This window comes from Puma concolor, chromosome E3, assembly GCF_028749965.1.
Source record: "Puma concolor isolate L17-30 chromosome E3, mPumCon1.1.hap2, whole genome shotgun sequence".
Lineage (NCBI taxonomy): Eukaryota > Metazoa > Chordata > Mammalia > Carnivora > Felidae > Puma > Puma concolor.
This window is the reverse complement of record NC_141682.1, coordinates 39,033,406-39,060,725: the sequence shown is the minus strand read 5'-3', so window position 1 is coordinate 39,060,725 and position 27,320 is coordinate 39,033,406. Positions and strand designations below refer to the sequence as shown.

General features: G+C 58.1%; 2 protein-coding genes across 3 annotated transcripts in view; one reads left to right on the top strand and one right to left on the bottom strand.

The window, feature by feature from the left end:
* CORO7 (coronin 7) overlaps nt 1-27,320 on the bottom strand; it is a 57,753-nt gene that overhangs the window by 12,441 nt on the left and 17,992 nt on the right. Inside the window, exons 7-9 of the mRNA XM_086692149.1 lie at nt 22,535-22,585; nt 16,253-16,339; nt 15,723-15,805 (exon numbers count right to left, since the gene is read on the bottom strand). Coding sequence (XP_086548275.1) covers nt 15,723-15,805; nt 16,253-16,339; nt 22,535-22,585 — 221 coding nt within the window. The remainder of the gene's footprint in view (nt 1-15,722; nt 15,806-16,252; nt 16,340-22,534; nt 22,586-27,320) is intronic.
* Nucleotides 138-23,632, top strand: VASN (vasorin). Of its 2 annotated transcripts, XR_015245469.1 has the most exons (5): nt 138-274; nt 8,673-10,829; nt 13,036-13,625; nt 18,864-19,031; nt 20,669-23,632. XR_015245469.1 is itself a non-coding variant. In XM_086692169.1 (2 exons), exon 2 carries the CDS (start codon nt 8,683-8,685, stop codon nt 10,714-10,716), a length of 2,034 nt encoding a protein of 677 aa, XP_086548295.1. In that variant the 5' UTR covers nt 138-274; nt 8,673-8,682; the 3' UTR covers nt 10,717-11,343. The 2 variants fall into 2 exon arrangements, 1 of the variants encoding a protein (XP_086548295.1); XM_086692169.1 differs by lacking the exons at nt 13,036-13,625; nt 18,864-19,031; nt 20,669-23,632 and having other exon boundaries at nt 8,673-11,343.

The following is a 27,320-nucleotide window of genomic DNA, read 5'->3' as shown; positions in this document are numbered from 1 at the left end:
CCTCGGTCAGGAGGTGGAGTATTAGGTCGCCCGGCGGAACGACCCCTTCAGCGGAGAGAGGAGGCGGGTCTCTGTCGGCCCCGCCCCGCCCCGCCCCATGGGGAGCGGCCCCGCCCCCGGCCCTTAAAGAGCGACCCGCCTCCTAGCCAGCCGACTCCGCAGCCCAAACCCCGGGCGGGGAGACACCGACGCTGCTGCCTCGGGACCCTGGAACCAAGGACGCTTCCAGGCCGTCCGGCCCACCCCGCCCGGCTCCCGCTGCCGCCGCCGCCCGGTGAGTGTCTGCCGGGCTGGGGCGCTGCGGGCGGAGACGGGGGGGGCGCTAGGGGGCGGACTGTGCAACGCGCCGATCACGCGCGCGAACCCCCCCTATCGCGCGCACACGCACTCAGGACCGACACCTGGATCCCAGCCCCGCAAGATCACCCGGGCGCAGGGCGGGCGGGCCCCGTGCACCCCCTGCCCGCGCCCGAGTCGACCCCTCCTCCTGTAGTCCCGGACAACCCCACGGCCGCGCGCGCACCCGCGCGCGCGCACAAGGCTCACGGGCCAGTAGCCGGCAGGGCTGCGAGCAGACAAAATAAACACCCCCTCCCTCGCTTCCTCCTCCCACGGCTGGGCCCTCCGGCATGACCAGTTTTATGAATCAAACCCCTTTGAGGGGATAGCCAAGCCATAGTCTTGGGTTACTTTTACCTCCTGGAGTGGGACACTCTGGTTCTGGGCCTGGAGCCCTCCGTGCCCCTGTGCAGATCTGGGCAGATCGGCCGCCTGGGTATTGAGGACCCTTGTCACCCAGGGCAGAGCAGGGGGCCAATAGGCATGCAACCCTGAGGAGGAGTCGGGGGTGGCTACGAGGTATTTGACGCCCCATGGGGCACGAGGGACAGACCTTGGCTGGCTCGGGCCCTTCATTTTCCAGATATTAGGGTGTTCTGTCTCTGCCTCTGCCATGGACAGGGCTCTGCTTGGGCTATGAACCCAATGGCCTGGAGCCAGCTTAGTCCTTTGTGTCCCTGGGCTGGCAGCTCTGGGGCCTGAGGGCTGCTGAGGTCCCCTGTGGTCACTGGCAGGCCAGGCAATTGGTGCCAACCATTCTGCCTTGCCCCCATTCGTTAAAGATTACCACACCAGGGTCACTGACTGCCTCTCCTGCTGGGGCCCAGGGGTGGAGTCTGAAAGGTGGGAAGGAGGAAATGGCCCTGAGGGTCCCAGTGTCCCCCCCGCTTGCCTTTTGGCAAGGGCAGGTGAGGTTCTGGAAGAGGCACCAGGACGCAGAGCCCTCTTCTCCAGGCCTAAAGCTTCTGGGGCTGGGTAACTGTACTAAAATTTAAAGGTTCCTTCCCAGTCAGCTGGACTTTGAGTGTTGGGAGCACAGAAGGGTAGCTAGGTGGGTGCCCTCCAAGTGCGGTCCATTTGAACTGACTCAGAGGGTAGCGAAGTCCAGCATGGGCCCAGCTGTTGGCAAGGCCCAAAAGGGATAAAGCAGGCGGGTGGGGGGATGGGAGAGCAGTCCCCTGGGCTGGCTGTCTTCTCCCAGGGGACTCAGCCCCCAGAGCTTCTGTAAACAGAGTGTCAGAGGCAGGAAGAGGGCTCTGGTAATGAGCAGCCCAGCTGGATTCCCTCCAGACCATTATCTGGCCCAGGGAGGGGGGATGAGCACACACGTGCCAGGCTGGGGGCCTGGGCACTGCCTGTCCCCACCTCCCCCAGTTGCAGACTGAAACAGCTACCCTGGGACCTGTGGGTCCAGAGGGTCAGATGGGGTCAGTGGGGGGTTGCTGTCCCAGGGCATTTGCTTTCTCCACACTCTGAAAATGGGGGAGGAGGGATTGAACACAAAAAGCCAGACCCATGCTCTCCTTAGGAAGCCTCCTCCGGCAGGCATGGAGATGCCCTGGGCAGGAGACGGGTCCACAGTCTCTTGACTCCCATTCCTGACACCCCTACTAATGCCTTGGTGGGGGGGGGGGGGGGGCTGGAACAAGTCCCATGTAAAGGTAGTTGAGTCCCCATGGGGTCTTATAAGTGAACCCCATCCCTGAGCTGGGTAGCTCCTGGGAAAAGGAAAATGGTGTCTCAGGTGGGCCCAGGAGGCAGCTCCCACCTCAGCAGGCCAGCCAGCCAGCCCCCTTGGGGACCAGAGAGAAGGCTAGGGTGAGTCTGTCCCACAGAAGCATCCCTGACCATTGGCAGGCCCTGAGCTCTTGGAAAGGGCAACAGTGCCACCTAACCCGGTTAGTGACCCCTCCTATAAGCCCCCCTCAGCTCCCCTTAAGAGTCCCTCCCTGAGCCAGGGAGCCCAAGGCTCTGCACTGCCAAGAAAACCAGCTCCCCTCACTGCTGTGGAATTTGCAAGATTTCTTGGAGAAGGGGGAGGGTGTGTGTGTGTGTGTGTGTGTGTGTGTCAGAGCACAGCCCAATGGGCGTGTGTCTGGCGTGGGCATGTGTCTGCGCGCGCGTGACTGAACAGGGCTGTGTTTGGGGGCGGGCAAGGGTGCTGCGGGAGTCTGAGTGCACCACAGGCGGACAGGGGCTCAGCCTTCTTCCTTTTATCGGTTTCCACATTCCAGAGTCAGCCGGATTGCTTTCCCTCAGCTGGCTGGTCCGCCTGGCCGGCCAGGCCCTCAAGCCTCCCCCACTTTTCCTCATTCCAGCCTCTCTGGGTATGAGGAGGCTGAAGCAGGCTTCCTTGAGCCACCTTGGTTTTGGAGGGTAGAGGCAGGCAAGGGGCCAGTTCTCCAGGTTGGGGATGGTCCCCCAACCAGTCTCCTCCAGGGGAATGCAATAAGGCTCTGACATTCTTCTGCGGCTGCCTGAGAGATTTAATTAAAGAGGGAGGAGAGAACTGGCTTGCATTGAGAAGGGGCTGGGGCTGGGGCAGTCACTGGGGCCCCTACTGGCCCTGGGCCTGGACGGGCAGCAGTAAGAATTGAGAGACCCAGGCACAGGAGACCGGGTTGTGGCTCCCCTGAGCCACTCGTGGACCCCAGAAAAGGCCATTTCTGCCACAGGGAAACTGAGTACCCTGGGCACGGCAAATGAGAAGGGCAAGACCCCTCTAGGGCCACTTACTTCTCAGTCCCTGCCTAGGCCCCAGACAACCTGGGCCCAGCTGGCTTGGGCTGGTGACCTCCCTTGGTGACTAAGGTCTTCCTCTGGCAAATTCAGGGTTAATTGCAGGGTTAGGGCCTTCCTTGATGAATGCTTGGCCCTGGGTGGGGACAGGGCAGCAAGGCAGCCCTGCATCTGACTGGGCCCAGCCCCCGTGGCATCACACCTGCGTGTGCGGATGGTAGCATCTGGACTGGCCCATTTCTAGTTGGGCTGCAGCCACCAAATAGCTTCTGGGGCAGCAGGTGTCGTCTCCCAACAGAGTGGCACCTCTCCTGACTGAAATGACATATCTCGCCGCCCTGAGGGCCCACTTGAGCAGAATGGCTTTAGTCACTGGTCTCCCAGCCCTGGGCTGACAGGTCTGGTAGCTGCCAAGTCATCCATGGTGCCAAAGAAGGCAGCCACTTGGGGCCAGGCAGCTCCTGCCTTGAAGGAGTGGGGGCAGTGGGGAGGAGGGCCCAGCTCCTGCTCTTCTAGCGCTGCCAGCCAGCCACACCTGCCACATTTGTTGGGGATCCACACCCCTCCCCAGACAGGGAGAGAAGACTGACATCCAGACTGTCCCCCTTTGCAACCTTCTGCCCAATGTCTGTAGGGGCGACTCACCCAAGGAGCCTCTCCTACACAACTCTGCTGGGGCCTTATCCCAGAAGTTCTCATTTAATTGCCCCAGGTTAGGGGTAGGGGTGGTAGTGGTGGTGGCAGAGGGCATCAGGAACTTTCCAAAGCTTCCCAGATGATTCTCATGTGCAGCTGGGATTGAGAAACCTCTGGGTTATAGGTGGGAATCAGAAACCCAGAAAGGGAAGGAAACTGGATGGGGTCATGAAGTGGTGTCTGGGCCTCATCTGTAGAATGAGCAGAGCTGGCTGGGGAGGTACACAGAGTAAGGCAGAGAGGCGGAGACTAGTACGGACTCCCAGCTTCATCACAGGGTCTGACTAAGGCCCCCAGCCCCACCTCAGCCCCTTCCCCTGAGGGCCTAGGACAGAGATTCTGACCTCTCGGCTTTGCTGTGCCCCAGGGATGGGGAGATAGGCGGACCCAGCCCAGGCTCTGAGCCTCCTCAGACACGTCAGCGAAACCGGAGCCAGCCGTCCTGGCCGCCGGCATGGTCCCCGCCTGCCTGGGGGGTTGGCAGACTCCTGGGCTGGGCTGCTGCCAGGCCTGGCCAGCAGTACTTAGCCTGGGGGGGGGGGGGCGGGAAGCACTGGGAGCCAGAGGCCCAGAGTCTCAGGGTCTCAGGGTCAGACCTGCAGCACCTGACCCCTGCGCCCACTCTGCAGTGTCTGGCACAGGAAGGGGCTGTGCTGGCCTCATCTGTTCATCTGTCCAACCCTATTCCCTCACCACCCTTGTGGCCTTCCCCAGGAGCAGTGAGATGAGCAGCCTAAGGTCTGATGTGGTCACACAAATGCCTGGGTTCCACCCACTCACCAGTCCCTGCCTGACACAGTGCCTGTGTGTGAGTGGGTGCCTCCAGGTGTCCCCTACACTCACAGGTGGGTGGGGGCACCAGGATCCCTTTGAGAGCTCCTCCCTCTGCTCCCTTTCCCCACCTCCAGGTCATAGGCTGAAGGGGGGCTGGCCAAAGGTCACCTCATTCCCCCACCCACTGCCAGAACTAAATACACCCCTCATCAGTCGGCTTTCTCCAATTCCTACTCTCCCACACCCAAGGGTGGAGGACAGAGGGCAGCCTCTGCATGGAAGCCTCCCCTGGACCCAAGGGACCTCCTGTCTGTGCTGAAAGTGGCACAAAACCCCCCTCACACCATGGCATCCTCACCCTGTATGTGCAGAAGGCAGGGCTCAGGTTTTATGGGTAACACCTTCAATAACAAATGTTTACTGAGCACTTAGCATGCGCTCCAAGAACAAACTAAACAGCCCTGACAATGAGGCGCTATAACCAGGACCCCTCCCTACTCCCCGCCTTCACAGATGGGAAGGGAAGTAAAGGGCCATGGCCAGGCTCTCATACAGCCAGGCTGGGACTGCGGACAGTGGGACCTTAAAGCCCCATCCCAGCAACTGTCCCTTGGAGGGCGGCAAGGCCAGCAGCAAGAGCCTGGGCCTCTGTTTCCTGCCTCTTTCCATCACACCACGGTGGGGCCAGGTCAAGGCAAGTCTGCAGAGTCCAGGTTTAAGAGAAGAGACCTGGACCCTTTGCCCTCCTCCCACCCCACCCCCCAAAGCCTCAGGGCTGCCTCCAAAAGTCTCCCCTCACCCTCTGCAGAGGGAAAGGTCCTACCTCCCTGCCTTGGGTCAGCAGATCAGATATCAAAGCCCAGGCCCCTGGTCCTTCAGAGCTGCTGGAATTGTAATGGCCAGGAAAGCCGTGACCTCCCATGAGAGACCCCACCCCCAAAGCACACACACACCAGAACGAGCCCAGACAGGCAGAATCACTCCCAGAACTTGTTAAAAGAACTTCCCCATTTAAAAACAAACAGAACAACACACAACTACAACTCTGGGTGCTCAGAACAACTCCAGAGAGTGAGGCAGGGCTGGGGTGAAAATGAGGCCCAGAAGTGAACAGGGACTTGGGAAGCTACTTAGGGGCTGAACTTGGGCCTACACTCAGGTCTCTATCTCCTGTAGCTCTACTGCCCACCCCCTCCATGTTCAGTCTTCACCTTCTGGGTCCCTTCTGGGGACTCTGTGGTCTCCTCTTGGTGCCAGGACAGCCCACGGCGGAGCCCCCAGAGCCACCAGCACCCACCTTCCCATTTCCCAAAGCCCCCATGCTGACTCCTCACTGGGCAGGTGGAGCAGCGCTCTACATCCTAGCTGCTGCCTGCTGGGGTCTTCCCAGCCCAAGATGCCGATTGCTCTTGTGACCCAGCCCCTGCTCCCCACCAACTCGGCCAGATTGCCGCTCTATGGCTAGACGGACCTACAGCGAGCGTCTTTGCCTCCCTCCCCCGTGATGACTTTATTGATTAAAGGGCCAACAGACTCTGGAGTGAAGCCCAGAGCCCAGGCTGATGCCTCCTCCGTGTAGACTGGGGAACACCCTCCAGCATGCACCCCAGGCCCCCAGGGGCCACGCCCGGCTGCTCTGTGTTTAAGCGCTTCCAGTCGTAGGAGGTGCTGCCTGAAACACCTGGGCAGACAGCGGAGAAACAGAGGCTCTGAGAGAAAAACGCAGTCTATGGCCTCATGGCTGGGATGCCCCTGGCCCAGGTTGCCTGACTGGAGCATGAGCTCTTAACTACGACCTTATACAAAACCCAGAGGGAGCTGAAGCCACAGGGGTGGCCACGTGTAGGGTCCCCTCCCATCCTGGAGCCTGGCTGCTCCCTTCCTGACCCTGCCGGCCCCACGGGGAGGGCTGATTCAGGGGGAAGCGGCTCACCCCACACGTGGATGTGGGGGGTGGGGGTCGCACACAGCCCACATCTGGAGGCCAGGCCACACCCACTGCCTTCTGAGTCAGTGAGGGTGGAACGGGTCCACTCCGGGGAGGAGGCTGGGTGCGGTGCACGCAGCCCCCTCGGGACGGTGCCAGCAGGGCCAGCAGGGGCACAAAGCCTTCCAGGTTCTGGTCCAAGTGTCATCTGAGGTTCAGCACGAGGCCCTGCCCCAGCACTCACTTGGCAAAGGTGAGCTAGGCATGCTCTGGGACACACGGGAGCAGGCAGGGCCTCCCCTCGGGGTGGGGATGGTAGAGCCAGGACCTTAGACAGCCAGGGAAGGGGCACCAGCTGGAGGTTGAGGAAGGCCTCCCTGGCTGGCCTGTGAAAGGTGGTCATCGGTGTTAACTAGGGGGGCAGAGGCCGATGGCCCCTCTTCCCTGGCACAGGGGACCCTGCAGGCAGGCCGGGCCTAGGCGGGCCCAACCTGGGTAGCAGGCCTTTACCTAGAGCTGGTCTCCCCAGTGACTTGTCTAGTCTGTCCTGGGACCACCTGCCCCCCCTCTTCTGCCTCACATTGCTGGAGCCCATGTTCCTGGGGGAGGAGCCCGACGGAGGGCAGCGGGGCAGAACACAGGCTGGATTGGGGTGGGGGGCACGTTACCTGCCATGGCCTGATGGCTGGCAGGCATGGGGGAAGGGGAGGCTGAGGCCCAGCACAAAAGGCCCTTGTGTGAGCAGAAGGCGCCTGGAGGGGAGGAGTGCTGGCCTCTCAGGGACTCTAGGGGCCCAGAGAGTGGGGACTGCTGCTAGGGTGGCCCCTGGGCTCCTCACAGGAGCCTGAGTGAAGGGGGGCCCGTGCTGTGGCCCCATTCTGTCTTGAGCAGTTCCAACTACGAGCTGGGGCCCAGAACAGCAGAGGGAGCACCCCCCCACCCCGCCCCGGGCAGGACTGGGCCCCACATCAGGAGGGCAGGACCATCATGGACTGCTGGCCTAGCTGCACCTGGACGTGGTTAAGGACCTGGGCTCCGGCTCAGATTTCCCGGCAGTGGGACGGCAAATCACTGCACCTCCTGGAGCCCCCCTCTCTCCTGCCATCTGGGAGCAATGAGAATAGTTTCCACCTGCTGTGGCTGCTGGGGGTGCCACGCGAGGGGACCATAAATGCTCAGTGTGCCAACAAGGGGAAGAGCTGCCTGCCGCTCCTCATTCTCAGTGCTCTGGCCAGAGCACACCCCAAGAAACAGCAGACAAACCAATCTGCAGAATGTTTCTAGGCCCAGCCCTGCTTCTGGGGCCACCCCGCAACCAGTGTCCCTCCACCTGCCCCGGGTCAGTCTGGGGAGGCCAGGACCCCCACCTCTAGATCTGTCATCACACCTCAGAGATGAGAGATCTGAAGACCAGGGGACACCTGCCAAGAGCTTAGGCCCTCCTCTGCCCCCTCCCCTAGGAGCGTCCCCCACCCTGGCCAAGTCCTGGCGGGCCCTCAGCTCCCATATGGGGCAGGTCTGACTTCATAAGTGGAAAAACACCGATCCCATAGTTTCCGTGTGAAGTCTTCCCGCCGCAGTCTCTCTCACTTGGAGGACGCAGAGCGTGGCGGCAGGGGCCAGCGGCGCGGGGCAGTCAGCTTCTCTGCTTACGCGCTGGCTGCCCGCCCCTTCTCTCCCAGACGCTGTGGGGAGGGGCTGCCGCTCTAGGACCCACCACGCTCCCTCCTGGCCTGTCCACCTCAGCAGAGGCGAGGGGGGGAGGAGGGGTGGGGCTGGAACTGCAGGGAGGGCACAGAGCCTGATGCTTTCTGACCACGTGTTCTCCCTGAGCCGCAGAGGCAAGAGGGCTGGGGTTAAGGAGAAGGGGATTTTCATGATCACTGAGTGTTTGGGGGCCAGCCTCCCTGTGCGCACATCAGCCCACTAAACCCTGGTGACAGCGCAGGAAGTAGCAACTGATAGCCTAACGAAGTCATGTGACTGCTCAAAGTCACTCAGTGAGAGACTGATGGGGCCGGGGCAGGAACGAGGCCGGGGCACTGGGGACCTGACTCATAACTACTGTGTGCTGTCAGATTTGGGGGCAGGGAGTGACGAAGGGGGCTGGGAATTCCCTTCTTGGTCCTTCCTGGCGTGGCTCTCCCCTGGGTCCCTGACTCATGGTCTCCTGTCTCTACCACTTCTCTGCTCCCAGGACCCAGAAGATGTACCCCAGAATCCCTCTGCCCCCAATGCTGCCGCCACTGCTGCTGCTGCTGCTGGCCCCAGTCCCCGGAGTGCAGTGCTGCCCGACAGGCTGCCAGTGCAACCAGCCGCAGACGGTCTTCTGTGCCGCCCGCCAGGGAACCACAGTGCCCCGGGACGTGCCCCCTGACACGGCAAGCCTTTACGTCTTCGAGAACGGCATCACCACACTCGATGCAGGCAGCTTTGCCAGCCTGCCAGGGCTGCAGCTCCTAGACCTGTCACAGAACCAGCTCGCCAGCCTGCCCGGCGGGGTCTTCCAACCACTCGCCAACCTCAGCAACCTGGACCTGACTGCCAACAGGCTGCGCGAGATCACCAACGAGACCTTCCGCGGCCTGCGGCGCCTAGAGCGCCTCTACCTGGGCAAGAACCGCATCCGCCACATCCAGCCCGGAGCCTTTGACACACTAGACAGCCTCCTGGAGCTCAAGCTGCAGGACAACGAGCTGCGGGCCCTGCCCCCGTTGCACCTGCCGCGCCTGCTGCTGCTCGACCTCAGTCACAACAGCCTCCCGGCCCTGGAGCCTGGCACCTTGGACACTGCCAACGTGGAGGCACTGAGGCTGGCCGGCCTGGGACTGCGGCGGCTGGACGAGGGGCTCTTTGGCCGCTTACGCAACCTCCACGACCTGGATGTGTCCGACAACCAGCTGGAGCGAGTCCCGCCGGCCATCCGGGGCCTCCGGGGGCTGACGCGCCTGCGGCTGGCCGGTAACACCCGCATTGCCCAGCTGCGGCCCGAGAGCCTGGCCGGCCTGGTGGCCCTGCAAGAGCTGGACCTGAGCAACCTGAGCCTGCAGGCGCTCCCACACGAGCTCTCTACCCTCTTCCCCCGCCTGCGGCTCCTGGCGGCCGCCCGCAACCCCTTCAACTGCGTGTGTCCCCTGAGCTGGTTTGGCCCTTGGGTGCGGGAGAGCCGCGTGGCACTGGCCAGCCCGGAGGAGACACGCTGCCACTTCCCACCCAAGAACGCTGGCCGGCTGCTCCTAGACCTTGAATATGCTGACTTTGGCTGCCCAGCCACCACCACCACGGCCACGGCACCCACCACAAAGCCCATGGCTTGGGGGCCAACTCTCTCACCTTCCAGTCCAGCTCCCACCTGGCTCAGCCCCACGCAGCCTGCCACGGAGGCCCCCAGCCTGCCGCCTGCCGCCCCACCCACTCTGGGAGCTCCCCCGAGGCCCCAGGACTGCCCAGCGTCCATCTGCCTCAACGGGGGCACCTGTCACCTGGGAGTGCACGGCCACCTGGAGTGCCTGTGCCCTGAGCTCTTCACGGGCCTCTACTGTGAGAGCCGGGTGAGGCAGGGGCCCCAGCCCAGCCCTGCCCCGGCCACACCGGAGCCGCCACAGCCCCTTCCCCTTGGCATCGAGCCAGCGAGCCCCACCTCCCTGCGCGTGGGGCTGCAGCGCTACCTGCAGGGCAGCACCGCGCAGCTCAGGAGCCTCCGCCTCACTTACCGTAACCTGTCAGGCCCCGACAAGCGGCCGGTGACGCTGCGGCTGCCTGCTTCGCTTGCTGAGTACACAGTCACCCAGCTGCGGCCCAACGCCACCTACTCCATCTGCGTCAGGCTTCTGGGGGCCGGGCGGGTGCCCGAGGGCGAAGAGGCCTGTGGGGAGGCCCGCACACCCCCAGCCGTCCGCTCCAACCATGCCCCTGTCACCCAGGCCCGGGAGGGCAACCTGCCGCTCCTCATTGCTCCCGCCCTGGCTGCAGTGCTCCTGGCCGCACTGGCTGCCGTGGGGGCAGCCTACTGTGTGCGGCGGGGACGGACGGCAGCGGCTGCCACTCACGGCAAAGGACAGGTGGGGCCAGGGACTGGGCCCCTGGAGCTGGAGGGGGTGAAGGCCCCCTTGGAGCCAGGCCCCAAGGCGACTGAGGGCGGTGGGGAAGCTCCACCCAGTGGGCCAGAGTGTGAGGTGCCGCTCATGGGCTACCCGGGGGCCAGCCCCCAGGGGCCCCTCCCCACTAAGCCCTACATCTAAGCCCCGAAGCGACAGGCTGCCAGGCCAGGCTCTCAGCCCTGCTGGACCCGCCAGCACCCTCCTGCTGCCAGACCAAGGAAGTTCTCGGATCCCTACAAAGAGGACACATCAAGGTGAGGGCTGTGTGACCACAGCAAGATCCGGCCCCTCAGTCTCCTCATCTGTGAGATCCTGGGACGCAGGTGACCACCTCTAAGGTGGCGCTATGCCTGAGTGCCTACGAGGACGGCATCTGCCCGGTTCTCTGCAACATGCACCTTCCCTGGGGAAGGGTGGGGCGGGCCCTGCCGTGTGCTGGTAACACAGGCCCAGGGCTGCCAGGCCCCCCTCCCAGGAGATCCTGGGGGCCAGTGAAGGAAGCCCCCAGAAAGACAGCAGAGGGAGAGAAAGGCTGGGGATGGGGCATGTGGCCCAGCCTCGGCCCCAAGGAGCAAAGGAACAAAAGAAACTGGAAAGACAGACGCTTAGGAACATGTTTTGCTTTGGTTTTTAAAAATATATTTATAAGAGATTCTTTCCCACTTATTCTGGGAAAATGTTTTTCAAACTCAGAGACAAGGACTTTGGTTTTTGTAAGACAAACAATGATATGAAGGCCTTTTGTAAAAAAATAAAAGATGAAATGAGTGTGTTTCTCTGGCATGGCCCAGGGTACCTGGGTGGGTGTGGAGGTAAGCGGGAGGCCAGAACCCCCAGGGTGGGAGGGCTGCCGCTGAGGACTATGCCAGGGTGGCCTGCCCTCCCAGGATCCTGCCCTGGGCTGTGTCTGCCCAGCCTCAGCTGGGGTGCCTGATTCAGTCTCTTGTTGAGACTGGGATGCAGGCCGGAGCCAGACGGGAGCTGGGCAGCTCCTAACCTTGAAGAAGAGGAACATGAGGGCAGCCTTACCTTGCCCAGGCCCAGTGGTCAGCCAGCAGGAACTGTACTGCCCCTGTGAAGCTGGGGAGGGCTCGTAGCAGATAAAGACCGAAAGACAGAGAGGGTCTGCAAGGGCTCCTCCTCAGGGAAGGGCCTGACAGGCAGTTCACCGCCTACCTTCCTCTGCGGAGGGAGTGCGCCTACTGCAGCAGGAGCCTGTGTCCGGGGCCTGGCACAACACACAGCCCAGCCCTGCCTGCAGTCCTGATGCCCTTCCGCATGGGCTCGGGCTGGGAAAGCTTGCTCCCGGCCTCCTGTTCCAGCTGCAGAAAGGCACCTTGGAGGGGCAGCATGGATCCTGAAAGGCAGGAATCCTCTGGTGATTGTGAAGGGACCCAGCCAGGGCTGTTTGGGGCAGGTGGCCCAGGGACAGGACAAAAGGTCTGAGCCTGGCTTGTGAAGGCCTGGTAGCCCTGTGATGCCCCTTTACTCTCTGCATTTGGGATGTGCCCAGGCTTTCCAGAAACCCCGGAAGTGGGAGTGTTTTCCAGGAAAGCCGCAGGCTGTGTGGGGGCAGGGCCAAGGATGTAGAGTGCAGTTCTGGCCCAGACTGGGTGCTGGAAGCTTGGGAACAGGGACGGATACACAGCACCTTCTCCCATGACCATGGGACAGGAGGCAAAGTGGGCCCTGAGGCCTCAGAGAGGTGCTGTGACTGCTGAGCGAGCCTCCCCGAAGCCCCGTGCCTGTGTCTCCTCTGTGGGTCATGGCCCCTGGGCCTCACCAGCCTCACCCTGGCTGGAAGGACGCAGCCCAGTCAGGTCTGGGGAGCAGGCCCTGTGGCTCAGGGCGTTGATGTCAGCGCCGAGTCAGGCCCAGCCACGCGAGGCTCTGGATTCAATTAGTGGCTGCTGAGGGTTCTGGCATGGGAAGGGAGGAGGTGGGCGGTGGGTCGTGTCGGGCAGCAGAGGATGGTGGCAGTGAGCCTGGGTGGGGCCCCTTCTTCCTGAGGCAGCGGCGGCAGCCCAGGTGGATTTCCTGTGAGCCTGGGTCCCATTAGGGGAGCAGTATGGCGAGGCCTGCCCTCCCTCTCGGCAGCCCTGTCAAAGGGGCCATTGTGGGCCCACGGGCCGCTGCTGAACACAGCATGGCTGCTGAATAAATGTTTTCACTGCAAAGCCAAACCTGGCCTAGTGGGATGGCGGGGGGGGGGGGGGGGGGGGAGGCGGGACCTAAAGAAAGGGGCTAAACGCTTACTCCAGCCCTCCCAAAAAAGGGATTTGGGGTATCCCAGCAGATCAGGAGCTAGGGGATGAAGGGGTGGGGCGGGGGCAGGGGCAGAGCGGGAGACCAAGCCAAGATACAACCCTTACCCAGGACAATGCCCACGGCTCTGGGGCAGGGTCCAGGGACAGATGTAGGGAAATGCCAATTCTGACTGCTGGGTTTTTGCTGCCACAGGCCCTGTGCCATACGGGCTACACACGCTCCCACTAATGCCCAGCAAATCCTCTCCAGAAGAGAACCACAGCCTGGGAGAGGTGAGCTGGCAGCTTGCTCACCGCAGGCGGGGATAGGATCCCAACACGGGCTCCCTGGCCCAGGATGGGGTGGCCAGCCACGTGGGCGTCCAGGAGAGGGGCAGGGCCACTGTGAACAGCAGAAGCTCCGCAGTGGGAAGCAGCAGAAACTGAACCCCAGCCTCCACCCTGCACAGCCTGGCTTCTGGGGTGTTCTCAACAGAGGATCAACTTCTCTGGCCTCCGCTGCCTCTGAAGTAACCGAAGGAGAGACATCCCCACCTGCCTGTGGCTGACGATGGGTACAGCTGACCACTCCGCCATCCAGAAGCACTGGACTGAGGCAGGCTGCATTTTTACATCTCCCAGTCTACAATGTGAGCTGCTCCTTCAGTGCCAGGCCCTGCTGCCTACCTTCCCACCTTCACCCTGCACTGAACACAGCCCCTGGCACATCTGAGGGACCTGCTGCTTGAGCTTGGCTTCACACATAGGCCCCTGATGTCCTGCTCTTCCCCTACTCTTGATGAGGTATGCTCCACACGTGATGGTGGGGGCTGTGACAGGGGCCCCTGGGAGGCGGGGGGGCCCTGGGCTCTTCCTAGGAGATGACCGGGAGAGGTGAGTGCCTGAGCCCTGGCCCCCTCTAGCTCCTATAAGAACACACACTGCTTTGCTCAGATTGAGATGGAAAAGCTGTAAAAGAAACTGAGAGTGGGAGAAAGGAGGGCGGGTATACTGGAAATCCACGGCTATCCCCACATTTGACACCCTGGACATCTTCAGTCCCAGTCACTCAGCAGGCCTAACCCTCCAGGGAGCCTGAGGGGGCAGGGCATATGCCACCACTACCCTGGTCCACCAGCTTCACGGAGGGCCGGAGAGTCCCCACTCCTCTGCCAAGGGTGTGGCCTGGCAGGGCAGGGGCCAGGAGTGGGGGGAAGGAGGGGGCGGGACACTGGCCTGGCCACCCATCTGGGAGTGATTTGAGAAATTCCAGGCCTTGCTGGCCCTGCGAAGCTATTCTTAACCGCTGTAATTACAGGGTCAGCCTTGGCCAGTGGCACCGTGGGGTCTGGGCATCGTTAACTCCTCCAGGGGCAATGCTGGGGAGGGGTGGGGGCTGCTCTGCGGGGGAGGGGGACCCATCAGGAGCCAGGGGTGGAGCCTAGAAGGCAGGAAGTGGTGGGTGGAGGAGGACTTGATGGCTAGTGCTGGGTCCCTTTTCCTGGCTGGTCCAGCTCCCTCCTGCTGGGGAGCCCTGTAGGGAAGGAGATATCTGGCCCGGGGAGGCATGGGGGCTAAGATACCAATGCAGCCTCAGGGCCTGGGTGCTCTTATTCTTCCAGCGCAGGGGGGCAGTCACCAGGACCCCAGGGCCCAGAGTAGGAAGAGGCCTTGCACTGTGGGGTTCCAAGGCACTGGATCTCACTCAGCCTTGCCTTCCCCATCTGCAAAATGGGCCTCACCAGCTCCCCAGCCTCTTCCTGGGTTTTAAGAGGGGGGTGGGAGTGGAGGGTCACTGCCGCTGTTACCCCTTCCCTGGGAGCTCTCAGGTGGGGGGTGACTTGGCAAGAGTTCTTATGGCATCAGACTTCCCCGCTCCCAAACACGTCCATGCCACACCTGGAGCTTGGACAGGTCACCACCCCCTTCTGTGACTCAGTCTCCCCAGTCATGAGTGGAAGAGGAAGGGGCTGGATAGATAGCCAAGGGACCAAGACCTTCTCCTGGCTCTGACCTTCACAGATCTCTGCCTGGGGAGCAGCAAGCCCCTCCAAGAGTCATGGGAGAGCAGGGCTGAGGTTTCTGAAAGGGAACCGGGCCCCTGCCTCCTCCTACCCCAGCCAGACTGGTCCCCCACTCTCCTACGCCTTGTTTCCTCACTGTGACAGGCAATCATCTCTGAGAGCCTCCTGTGCCTAAGCCACAGTGAGCCTAGGCCCCCGTGCATGGAACTGGCTTGGCCTGGACCCACGGCACCCCACAAACCTCCTGCACACACTGCCACGAGGATGGAAAGATGAGGCGCACTTGCAGTCCCAAGCCACCCAGGCGCACCCACCCCCTCACTCGCCCCCCAAAACCACCAGAGACAGGCGTGTGGCCCGGGCTAAGGAGCTTCCATAAAGCCTGCAAGCCTGCCAGCCTGAATGTCCCCCCCACCTCCCCACCACGTCCACCCTATCAAAGCTTTGGTCTCTTCGACCCTCGGCATCACCAAAACAGCCACAGCAAAATCAAGGGCATGTCCATGTCTCCCACCCATGTGTCTGCCGGGTCACAGTCCTTCCCCCAAATGCCAAAACACGCCGACATGAGCCCTCAGGCTGAGGCCTGCACGGCCAAGGGCCCACTCTGTGGCTAGGGTCATGAGATGGGGTCAACAGGCGACCCCACAGCCCAGCTCAGGCACCGTGACCGCTTTGGTGCTCCGCCCCTCACTGACAAGACCTGAACCAGGTGAGGCCTGTTCCAGCTGGACTGGGCCCCTCCACTCCGCAGGGGGCCTTGCCAGGGCACATTTGGAACCCTCCCCAATGGTGTCCATTACAGACCTGGACTTAGGACACCATCTAGCCCTTGACCCTCCCCACCGATCCATCCCAACATGCCAGCTGCTCCTACCCGGGTGAGGTGTCCAGGGTGATGGAGGTGAGGGCGCTGGAGAAGTGCCGGGTGTCCCAGAGCTTCACTTCACGCTCACGCATCTGCAGGGAGGGAGCCAAGAGGGGCTCAGAGGGGCCCATCCCCGGGAACCCAATGCCTGAGGAAACAGCCTTGACACAGGGGCACCTGCCCCAGAGCAGAGCTTGGAGGGTGGCGGTGGGGGGTGAGTCATGGCAGGGAGGGAGGGTTTGGGTTTGCATGTCCGGCCCCTTTAAGAACCCTTAGGTGACAAGGGACAAGGGGCGGTTCCCTCCATGGACTCTGGTCCCTTGGGGGGGGCTGCCACGGTTCCCAGGGTCAGGCTTAGCTATTGCAAATGGAATCTGCCAGTTTTCAGCAGCTGGAGGTCCCCTGGGGCTCTGAGACCCAGCTGCACACAGGGCCGTATATGGACAAGCCTAGAGCTGGCTAGCCGTCCCCCACCTCCCCCTGGGCTTCACTCCTACCCTCTTGGTGTGGGTACCCCGCCCATCTGGGAGGAGCCCTACCTGGTTGAATCCACTGGACACAAGGTGCTCCCGGGTGCCCGTCCACACCAGCCAGCCATCCTTGCTGTTCTTGTGGGCCTCTGTGCTCTGGAGGACACAAAAGATGGTGCTGAGCCACCAGGTCCTCCTGCAGGGGGGACACCTGCCGGAGAGCCCTACAGAGGGCAGGAAGGGCCAGGATGGTGACCCCAAGAGGCTAGCTGGGGACAGGGAAGACTGTATCACTACAGGATGGACCCCAGCCTCACCTTGGCTGAGGAAAGCTCTGCACCCAGAGGGCCACCCGGTCACCAAGCTTGGGCTCAGTCTCCCTCCTCCAAAGGGGACTGTTGGGCTGTCCTGCCACAGTGACGGTGCCAGGCCAGCAGCACATCCTTGTCCTTGCAGGTTCCTAGACTGGGAGGCACTCAGTTGCCGGTCACCAACCCCAGCCTCTGGGGACCCCTGTGCTCTCTCAGAACCTCATTTTTCTCACTTGTGAATGGGGCGTGTTGCCTGGGCTGCCTACTTCCCAGGGCTGTCTGAGCACCAAATGACACTACATGCAAGAGCCAGCCTACTACAGATCAAGGGATAGCAAGCATCCCAGCTGCCTCCTGAGTGCCAGGGGCTGGGGAGAGGGCCTGATGCCAGGCTCTAGGGAATGGTCCCTGGAGAGCGGAGAACACACAGAAGTGCTCCTCCTCGCCCTCCCGCGGTGCTGGAGCTGCCAGCAGGAAGGCTTCCTGGGCCCAGGGAGGAGAGGCAAGTTCACACCCCAGGCAGCCCTGTCTCCTGGGCCCAGGCAGGGAGGAGCAGAAGGGGCCAGAGGAAATGCAAACAGCTCCCTCCCAGTCACCTCGGCCCCTGGAGCCTGAGACCAAAGACCCTGTTACCAAAAATAGCTCACCCCAAACTGTGGCCAGCTTCCTCCAAGCTTCCCACGATCTCCTTGGGAATGAATGAGAGAAGGGAGGTGGCCTGGGAGGAGCTGGCCCAGCGCCCCCTCCCCAGCCTGCGGAGGCGGACCCCAGCGTGGGAGACCCTGGAACGCCCGTGTTGTTTAAGGGGCTTTTCTCACTGCTCCCTTCCCACCCAGCAGCCAGCACAGGAAGTCGGGGCTGGTGCCTGAGAACCAGGGCCCCACACCCCTCTCCACACGAGGGGGCTGTGGGGCCAGGGCAAGATCAGCCTTGCCCTCACACCCCAGAGTCGGTGAGAAGTGTCACATGGGCCCTCCCTCTCATTAGTGTGCAAATATCCCGTGTAAGCAGCAAAACAGATGGCCAGCAAAGCATCATGCATCATTCATTCATTCGACAGACATTCGAGGCTTCCCCAGGCCAAGTACCATGCAAGGAGCTGGCTGGTTCTCAGGTGGATGGTCACATGGGGGAGACCAGGCTGCTCATTCATTTGTTCTTTCATAATACGAGTGGAGTGTTCAAACTGCATACTCCACTGGGCGCTGGGGACATGGTCAAAACAGAAAGGGTCCCCAAACTCACAGAATATACAAGTCGGGAGATAGAGGCGAACCAAACAGAAATACCTATGTCACTACACGTTGTTGTAAGTGCCAGGAAGGAGCAAAGGGAAGGCTGTGGGCACAAGCTTTGGAGTCACTGCCTGGGTGAAAACCTGCCTGGCCACACTAAGCATGTCTTCCCAGCATGAATTACCCAACATCTCTGTGCCTGTTTCCTCAACTGTAGAAAGAGTACTGAGCACTGTATTGGGTCCTCCTTTGGAGGGCTGTTGTGGGAAGTGTCAACACTGGCGAACACTCAGGGCTGTGTCTGATACACATCCAATAGGCATGTTTTTTAAAAACATGGTAACAGGGGCGCCTGGGTGGCGCAGTCGGTTAAGCGTCCGACTTCAGCCAGGTCACGATCTCGCGGTCCGTGAGTTCGAGCCCCGCGTCAGGCTCTGGGCTGATGGCTCAGAGCCTGGAGCCTGTTTCCGATTCTGTGTCTCCCTCTCTCTCTGCCCCTCCCCTGTTCATGCTCTGTCTCTCTCTGTCCCAAAAATAAATAAATGTTGAAAAAAAAAAAATTTAAAAACATGGTAACAGATGGGGCACCTGGGTGGCTCAGTTGGTTGAGCGTCTGACTCTTGATCTTGGCTCAGATCGTGATCTCATAGTTCATGGGTTTGAGCCCTGCGTCAGGCTCCACACTGGTGGTGCGGAGCCTGCTTGGGATTCTTTCTCTCCCTCTCTTTCTGCCCCTCCCCTGCTCGCGCACATACTCTCGCACTCTCTCAAAATAAATAAACTTAAAAAAAAAAAAAAAAAAAGATTTTAAAGTAACATAGGAGATAAGACGGGAAGGATCAGAAGGCGTGAACCAGGCAGGGGAACTGGCACCTGTGTAGAGTCTGGGCCAGGGAGAGCAGAGGCCAGTGAAGATGCAGGGGGTACGGGGCGAGGGAGAGAGGGGCGCCCTTGAGCCTGCAGGGCGTGCACGTCAGAGGCACAGGCTGGGGATGGAACATAACTTGGCCCGTCTCCCACCTTCCTATTTCACACATGGAGAAACCAGAGGCTCAGGGAGAAGCAGCCACCTGCATCCAGTCACCCAGCAAGACAGCTGTCAGCTACCTGAGCCTCCTGCCTCCCGTGGGCCAGGTTACTATTCTAGGTCTGCATGAGAGGGACCTGCGGTGAGAAGAGTTGAGCAGCTGGAAGGCAGAGCGGGGACCAGAAGGGACTCAGGATGTCCACAGGGTGGTGACGGTCTCTGAGCAGGGCACTGGTCTCTGAGAATACTGAAGGCACCAAGGAAGCTGAGACCAGGTAAGAGCTTAGACAGAACCCAGTGTGCCCACCGTGGGCACACCTGGCTCTGTGTGCCCAGGGGCCACAGGAAGCCCCATGGGCGGGAGAAGGGTGGCCACCCACCCCTCCATCCCTATCTCCAGATTACTACAGTAATTTTTATTTTCAGAAATGGCAAGTTCTTCTTCCCTGACCTCAGCGGGACCAGGGAGGAGGAGCCCTCACTCAGATCCCCAGACTGTCATTCTCTGGGGCAGGGGGGAGGCTGTAGCTGGACCCCAGGCAGCCTGCGAGCCCTGCAGCCCCAGCACTGTCCCAGGAGGCTCTGAGGGGAACCGCAGGAGGTAATTCAAGCCACAGGGGATGAGGCAGCCTGCAAGCCACAGGGGATGAGGCAGCAGGGCATCCTGCTTAGGGAGAAGCCCCATAGTCCCCTCGTGTTTCCCCTACACCTGGCCCCAAGGAGAGAACAGGAGGGGCTGACTGGCCAGCACAGGGGCACCAGGAGCAGGCACATAGCAGCATTCCAGCCGCCATTCGGCCAAATCCCACCTCTCTGTCACCATGGCAACACTTCCTGTGTGGGGCAGGGCAGCTGGAGGAGCAGCCCTGGGCTCCTGGGGTCCTTCCTCAGGGCCAGGGGACCTTCTCTGGTGTAAGACCCCCACCACCCACCTATTCTCCTTCCCGGCCAGGCTCAGTCCTGGGTTCCAGATGCTGGCCCCAGGACCTGCCTGATGCACACAAAAGGCACAGGGCCACCAGGCCACGCCAGAGGTCAGAGGGCTCACTCCAGGCCAGTCCTAACCCTGGTGAGGGTGCTGAAGCCTCACAACTCCCTGGACACTTGCTTTGCTGCAAGCTACTTCCCTGGCATGCCCATGGCTTCAGGGCCTACCCTCCCACCCCTCCACACCCAACCCCCCCCGCCCCCCCACAATGGGCTCTGGCACCGTGAACAGGCTTTGGTGTCAGACAGAGCCTGCCTGGGCCACCCAGCTGTGACCCTGGGACAGAAATGACCAATGGGCCAACTTTACAGGGCAATCATGAGGGTGAAAAAAGACTGTGTGTGCCAAGGGCCCGGAGTATGATAAATGGTCATAAATGGAATCTAGAAATGAAGTAGGGGATGTGAACAGGAGACAGCTGCCCAAGCATCCCCTGACTCAAACTCAGGTCACACAGGGCCCAAAGAGGCAGTAGGAGGTGGACCCCCCCAGGGCTCCCCACCAGCCTCCATGCTACGGTGACAGCCAACGGGGCAGGGAGGGCAGCGCATCCTCCCGTGACTCCCCCAACAAAGCCCCCCTTCTAGTGGGGAAGGAGGATCTCCAAAGAAGGAGCTCCCCAAAGGCCTCTCCCCTGAGCTGGCCCCTCAGCTCACACCGACCCTGGCCGCCAGCAGCGGTTTTCCTAATAGAAGCCAGGTGTGGGCCAGATGCCCTGGGCGGAAGTGGGGGGCAGGGCCATGAGGAGGGCAGCGTTCCAGGCCCTACTGCCCCCGCACCAGTGCACCAGCGGCAGAGCACAGGCACCAGCCCAGCAGCTGCGAGGGGGCAGGAGCCACCCACGCTCTTCCCAGGTCTCCCTGGCCCAGAAGCCCCATTCAGGGGGGCTTCCTCCAGAACGAGATCCTCTCCCCCCTCTTCTAGGAACTTGGAGCCCTTTGGACGGCAGCCACTCTGTCTCCACCTCGGCACCATCATGGTCCCCCACCCCCCTTTGCTGGCGGAGGAGGCAGGGAAGGAAGAAAATGTTCAGGCTGGGGGAGCTGGCCCTTCAATGCCCAGTCAGGGCAGGAACAGGGGTACTATGCACAGTGCCCTGGGACCCCCCTTTCTGAGCACAGAAAGCTCCAGCGAAGCCCCCTGATCATACCTGCACTGCTCTGAGACTTTGCTGCCCTGCCAGCCACAGGGCCACAAACCATAAGCCAACTTCCCTGGGAAGCAGGGCCGCTGGGGAGTGGAGTGGGGAGTGGGCTAAAACCACTCCTGCCTGGCTTGGCTCACCTGTCAGGACGGGACCTCCGTCCGGTCTTCAGCCAGTCAGAAATGGAACAGACTGGGCCGTCTGGGGCCAAAAGCTGCTACGGCCTACCTGAAGGGGATTCCGTGTGTGCGTGTGCACACACACGTGCTACGGATGCAGGGTGGGGGTGGGGGAGGAAAGCCCTGTCATCCCTGGCTACTGCTGGTCAGGTGTAGGCTGACAAAGTGCCCTCTACCCCTGGTAGGGAACAAGTCCTAGGGATGGGGAAAGGGTATCTGTGATGGGCCTGGGGCTTTGCTGTGGAGCTCTTCCCCTGAGCTGTCAGCAGGGCCCTGATCTTTACCTTCCTCAGGAAAGAAGCCTCTTCAACTTCTAAAAAATATTTTTTCTTTTTTAATATTTATTTATTTGGGGGAGAGTGTAAGGCGGGGGAGGGCCAGAGAGAGAGGGACAGAGGATCCGAAGCGGGCTCTGAGCTGGCAGGCTGACAGCAGTGAGCCTGATGTGGGGCTCTAACCCACGAACCGTGAAATCATGACCTGAGCCAAGGTCAGACGCTCAACCTACTGAGCCACCCAGGAGCCCCTAGAAAAAAATTTTTTTAATGTAAATCTGAGCAGGGCACCTGGGTGCACTCAGTCAGTTGAGCGTCTGACTTTGGCTCAGGTCATGATCTCACAGTTCGTAGGCTCGAACCCCACATAGGGCTCTCTGCTGTCAGCGTGGAGCCTGCTTCAGATCCTCCGTCTCCCCCTCTCTGTCCCTCCCCTGTGTGTGCGCATGCTCTGTCTCAAAAATAAGTGAATATTTTTTTTAAATGTAAATCTGCTCACCTCACTTTCGGCTTAAAACTTGAATGGCTTCCCATAGCCCAGGTGACAGGCCCCCTTCATCACGTGCCCGACACTGAGCCAATGTCAAATGAATGAATGTATGAATGAATGAATGATTCCCCAGTGGCTCACTGGCTATAGCATGAACCCAGAACCCAGAGCCCCGCTCAGCACTCAAAGGGCCACATGCACCCCAAGCACTATCACAAACACAAACCAAACATGCTCAGTGCCTAGATCCCACAGACCCAAAGGAGCAGAGTGAGAGTCTACTAGCTGTGAGACTGGACAGGTATGAGGTGGGCAGCTGTGTCTTTCTGGCTCCTCTGAGGCTGGCTTCTGCCAACTGTGCCAGGAAAGGTAGGGGGGATGGGGGTCTCAAAGGAGGAGAGGAAGCTGGATTCTGAAATTAGCTTCCTAAAGCCACAGGATGCCTCCACTGAATGCCTGTGGACAGCCTGGCTGCACCGCACCCTGTGATCAAAGCCAGGTACTCCCAGGACTCAGAATATGCCTCCCGGAAAGAGCTGCCAGCAGCAGGAGCCCACCTCCCAGGTGACCCCTTCACACTCACAAGGCCTTGGCCAGGGGCGTGGGGTGTGGCAGAATCTCTGCCAAGAGGCAGAGCCTGTCCCGGCGGCACCTGTTGGAGCCACTAGGGCCTCAACCCAGCCCCCTGCCCACACAACTCACCTGGGAGGCCCCGGGCTTCGCTCTGGGGTCGAAGATCCTCAGCTGCTTGTCCTGGGAAAGCAGAGAGGAGTAAATACAGCACACTTAGGACAGGCAGCGTCCTCAGGGGCCAGATGTCCCCTCCACCCACAGGCTGTCATGGTCCCACACCCTAGTACACAGAGCTGGCATCACGCACCAGGGGAGACTTCCCCAGCCTGGTTCCTTCTTCTCACTGCAGGGGGCAGGTCCCCTTTCCTGCCCCAGTCACCCACAATAGAGAACTCAGTGAGAATTCACATTTCCTGAGCACCTACTATGTACCAGGCCCGCTAACACACATGATCTCTCTCCGTGCTTCTAAACATCTTATGAAACAGTCCTATCACCACAACCCCCTCATAGATAAAGAAACTAAACCAAATTCTAGGCTACCAGCTGGCAAATGTTTTGCCCTGTACCCAGCCCAGCCCAGAGAGGTGTAAAAGATGATGTCATTTCTACACTTAAAGAACTTGGTGTCTAACCAGGACAGTGAGCTGACACATCCTAACCATCACTCAGCATACAGTTACTGACTCAGGTTACCTAAGGGTGGAGATGGGAGTAGATCAAAAGATATGTATGTGTACTGTAATAAAGTACCATACCCTTATAATAAGGACTTTATTCCTGTAGAATAATTGATCTGTGTGTACAAAGGTACGTGCATAGCGGGGTACCTGGGTGGCTCAGTCAGTTAAGTGTCCAACTCTTGATTTCGGCTCAGGTCATGACCTCACAGTCATGAGATCAAGCCCCACGTCAGGCCCTGCACTGACTTTAGAGCCTGCTTGGAATTCTGTCTCCCTCTCTCTCTGCTCCTCCCTCTGTGTACCACGTGTGCACGTGTGCGCTCTCTCTCTCTCAAAATAAATAACTAAACATTAAAAAACCCTTTAAAAGCCCACAAACATCCATGCATAAAGAACCGGAGAAGAGAAGGAGTAGAACCTGCATTCCCTGCCTACTTAACGCCTTGGCCACGACAAACTATTAAGCACTACAAAGAAGGTGCAGAATAACATACGTGGTGTGATTCCGCTGTGGTAAAAATCAACAAAAATCCATATCTGACCACATTCCTGTAACTTTTGCGAGCTGGCTAAGCAAGAAGAAAGGTCTTAAACAGTGTGGGCTGTGCATTAAGGCTGGGTGCTGGGGAGGGGGAAGGCGGAGGGTAAGTAGCTTTTACTTTTTTTTCCATCTTAGCACAGTTTCACTTTGTTTCAATCAGCATGGATTCATATTTTCATATTTTGAAAAACAATGAAGCAGCAATAAACTGGAATTTGTAATTAAAAACATAATACCATTCACATCAGCATCAAAAAATATGAGACACATAGCTATACGTCTAACAAAATATATACCAGATTTATGGGAAGGATACTACAAAACTCTAATGAAAGGAATCAAAGAATTAAATAAACGGAAAAATATTCCACGTTCATGGACAGGAAGACTCAATACCGTCAAGATGTCAGCTCTTCCCAACTTGACCTACAGATTCAATGAAATCCCAGTAAAAATTCCAGCAACTTATGTTGTGCTTATCGACAAACTGATTCTACAGTTTATATGAACAGGCATAAGATTCAGAATGGCCCAGGCAATACTGAAGGAGACCAAGTGAGTAGGACCAATAGTACCCAACTTTAAAGCTACGTTAATCAGACAATGTGGTACTGGCATAAGGATAGACAAATAGATCAAAGGAACAGAACGGAAGGCCCAGAAACAGACCCCCACAAATGTGGGGAATCAAATACCTATGTCCTGGTTAAGGAGATTAAAGGGAATGCATTGCAAAGCAGAACAGCACTTTCTGGCCTTGCTGAAAACAGCAGACGTGTATCTAGTTAATCTGTATACAGGGGGTGGGTCCTGCCTGGGCTCGGGAATTCCCTAGACCCTGTTATCAACGGGGTATCTTATCTTATTCTCCACCTTGCTTTCAGCATCTGCTCTTTTGTAGTCTTTGGAATGCCATGTTGTTGTTTTTTTGCCTGCTTTCTTGTTTTTTTGTTGTCTTGTTTCTTCTTGTTTTTGTTTTTTGTTTTTGTTTTTTTTGCCCGCAGCCACTGGCATACTGCACAATGTTTTCCCTATAGTTATGCCTGATAAATGTGGGAGCCGCGGAGTTGGGAGGGGTGCAGGAAGACTTCCCCTAGCCTCCCTCTCACCTCTTGCTCGGAGTCTTGAGTAATCCTTTCTGCTGTCATCCTCGGCTTTGCTGGACAAAGCCAAAAGCCAAACACACACAAATACAGTCAACTGATTTCTGACAAAGGACTGAAGGCAACACAATTGAGAAAAGACAGTCTTTTCAACAAACAGCACTGGGACAAGTGCACATTCACATGTGAAAAGGTGAATCTAGACACAGACTTTACATCTTTTACAAAAACCAACTGAAAATGGATCACAGACCTACATGTGAAATGCAAACTTACAAAAGCTCTAGAAGATAACACAGGAGAAAAATCTAGGTGACTTTGGATTTGGCAATGAAGTTTTAGATACAATATCAAAAGTGTTGGTGTTGCATCTATACAACGTGACCAAAAAAACAAAAAACTGGGTTTCATTAAAATCATAAACTTCTGGTCTATAGAGACACTGTTAAGAAAAAGGAAAGACAAGCCACAGGCTGAAACTACCTGCAAAGCACCTATCTGAGAGAGGACTTGTATCCCAAATACACAACACTTAAAACATTAGAAAAATTAAAAAAAGTAAGATTCTATTTAAAAATAAGAAAATAACCCAAATGAACAAATGGGCAAAAGACTTAAACAAACACCTCATCAGAAAAGATACACACGATGAACAATGAATACAGGAAAACCTGTTTCACATCATGTCTCATTAGGGAATTACAAACTAAAACAAGTTACCACCACACACCTATTAGAATGGCTAAATTTTTTTTTTACAAAATGACAACACCAAATGCTGGAGAGATTAGGGAGCAACAGAAACTCTTACTCATTGCTGATGGGAATGCAAACGTAATAGCCACTTTAGAAGGCAGTCTGGCAGTTTCTTACAAAGCTACAGATAACTCTTAACTGTATGATCCAGCGATTACACTCCTAAGAATTTATCCAAATGAGTTAAGAACGTATGCTGGTATAAACGTTCACGGCACTTTTAAAAGTTGCAAAAAAAAAATGGAAGCAATCAACAGGTCCCTCAACAGGTGAACAGATGAACTGCGGCACATTCGTACAATGGAATACTACTCCGTGATAAAGAAAAGAAGGAAGAAGCCAAACCATAAAACTCCCAGAAGCAAACGTAGGGGAAAAGCTTCATGACATCGGATTTGGTAATGACTCCTTGCATAGGACACTAAAAGCACAGGGAACCAAAGCCAACAGCAGACAAACAGGACTGCATCAAACTTCTGTTCTTCAAAGGACACAATCAACAGAGTCAAAAGACAGGTTGCCCCAAGGGATGGGAGAAAATGTTTGCAAATCACAGATCTGGTAAGGGGTTAATATCAAGAATATATTGGGGTGCCTGGGTGGCTCAGTCGGTTGAGCGTCCGACTTCGGCTCAGGTCATGATCTCACAGTCTGTGAGTTTGAGCCCCGTGTCGGGCTCTGTGCTGACAGCTCAGAGCCTGGAGCCCGTTTCAGATTCAGGGTCTCCCTCTCTCTCTGCCCCTCCCCTGTTCATGCTCTGTCTCTCTCTGTCTCAAAAATAAATAAACGTTAAAAAAAAAATTAAAAAAAAAAAAAAAGAATATATTGAAGGGGCGCCTGTCTGACTCTTGGTTTCCGCTCAGGTCATGACCTCACGGTTTCATGAGTTTGAGCCCCACATGGGCTCTGTGCCGATAGCGCGAAGCCTGCTTGAGGTTCTCCCCCTTTCTCTAATCTTCCCCCACTCGCACTCCCTCTCTCTCAAAATAAATAACTAAATAAACTTAAAAAAATATACATGAAGAACTCCTACAACAACAACAAAATCAAATACCTGTATGTAAAAAATGGGCAAAGGCACCTGGGTGGCTCAGTCAGGTGAGCATCTGTCTTTGACTCAGGTCATGATCTCACAGTTCGTGAGTTGGAGCCTCGCCTCGGGCTTGCTGCGGAGCCTGCTTCAGATACTTCTGTCCCCCTCTCTCTGCCCCTCCCCCATGTGCGCTTGCTCTCTCTCTCTCTCCCTCTCTCAAAAGTAAACATGGTGTAAAAAAGGGGCAAAGGATTTGAACAGATATTTCTTCGAAGATATACAAATGGCAAACAAATATATGAAAAGACGTTCACCATCACTAATCATCAGGGAAACGAGGACTAAAACCACACTGAGATACCACCTCACATCCATTAGGATGGCTACTATCAAAGACCCAGGGCCGGGGAGGAAGTGCAAAAGCTGGGAGCCTTGTGCACTGTCGGTGGGAACATAAGACAGTGTGGCCGCTGTGGAAAAGAGAGCTGCAGCTCCTCAAAAAAGTAAAAACAGAATTACCTTATGATCCAACAATTCCACTTCTTAGCGTATACTGAGAGAACCGGGAAGAGGGTCACCAAGAGGGTGCCATGTTCGTTATTCACATTATTATTCACAGCACTCACTGCAGCATTATTCACAACAGCCAAGAGGTGGAGGCAGCCCAAGAGCCCACTGACAGATGAGCGGATAAACACAATGTGGTCCCCACATACGATGGGATGGTATTCAGCCTGAAGAAGGACATCCTGTCACATAGCACAACACAGATGAACCTCCAGGACATTAGGGTAAATGC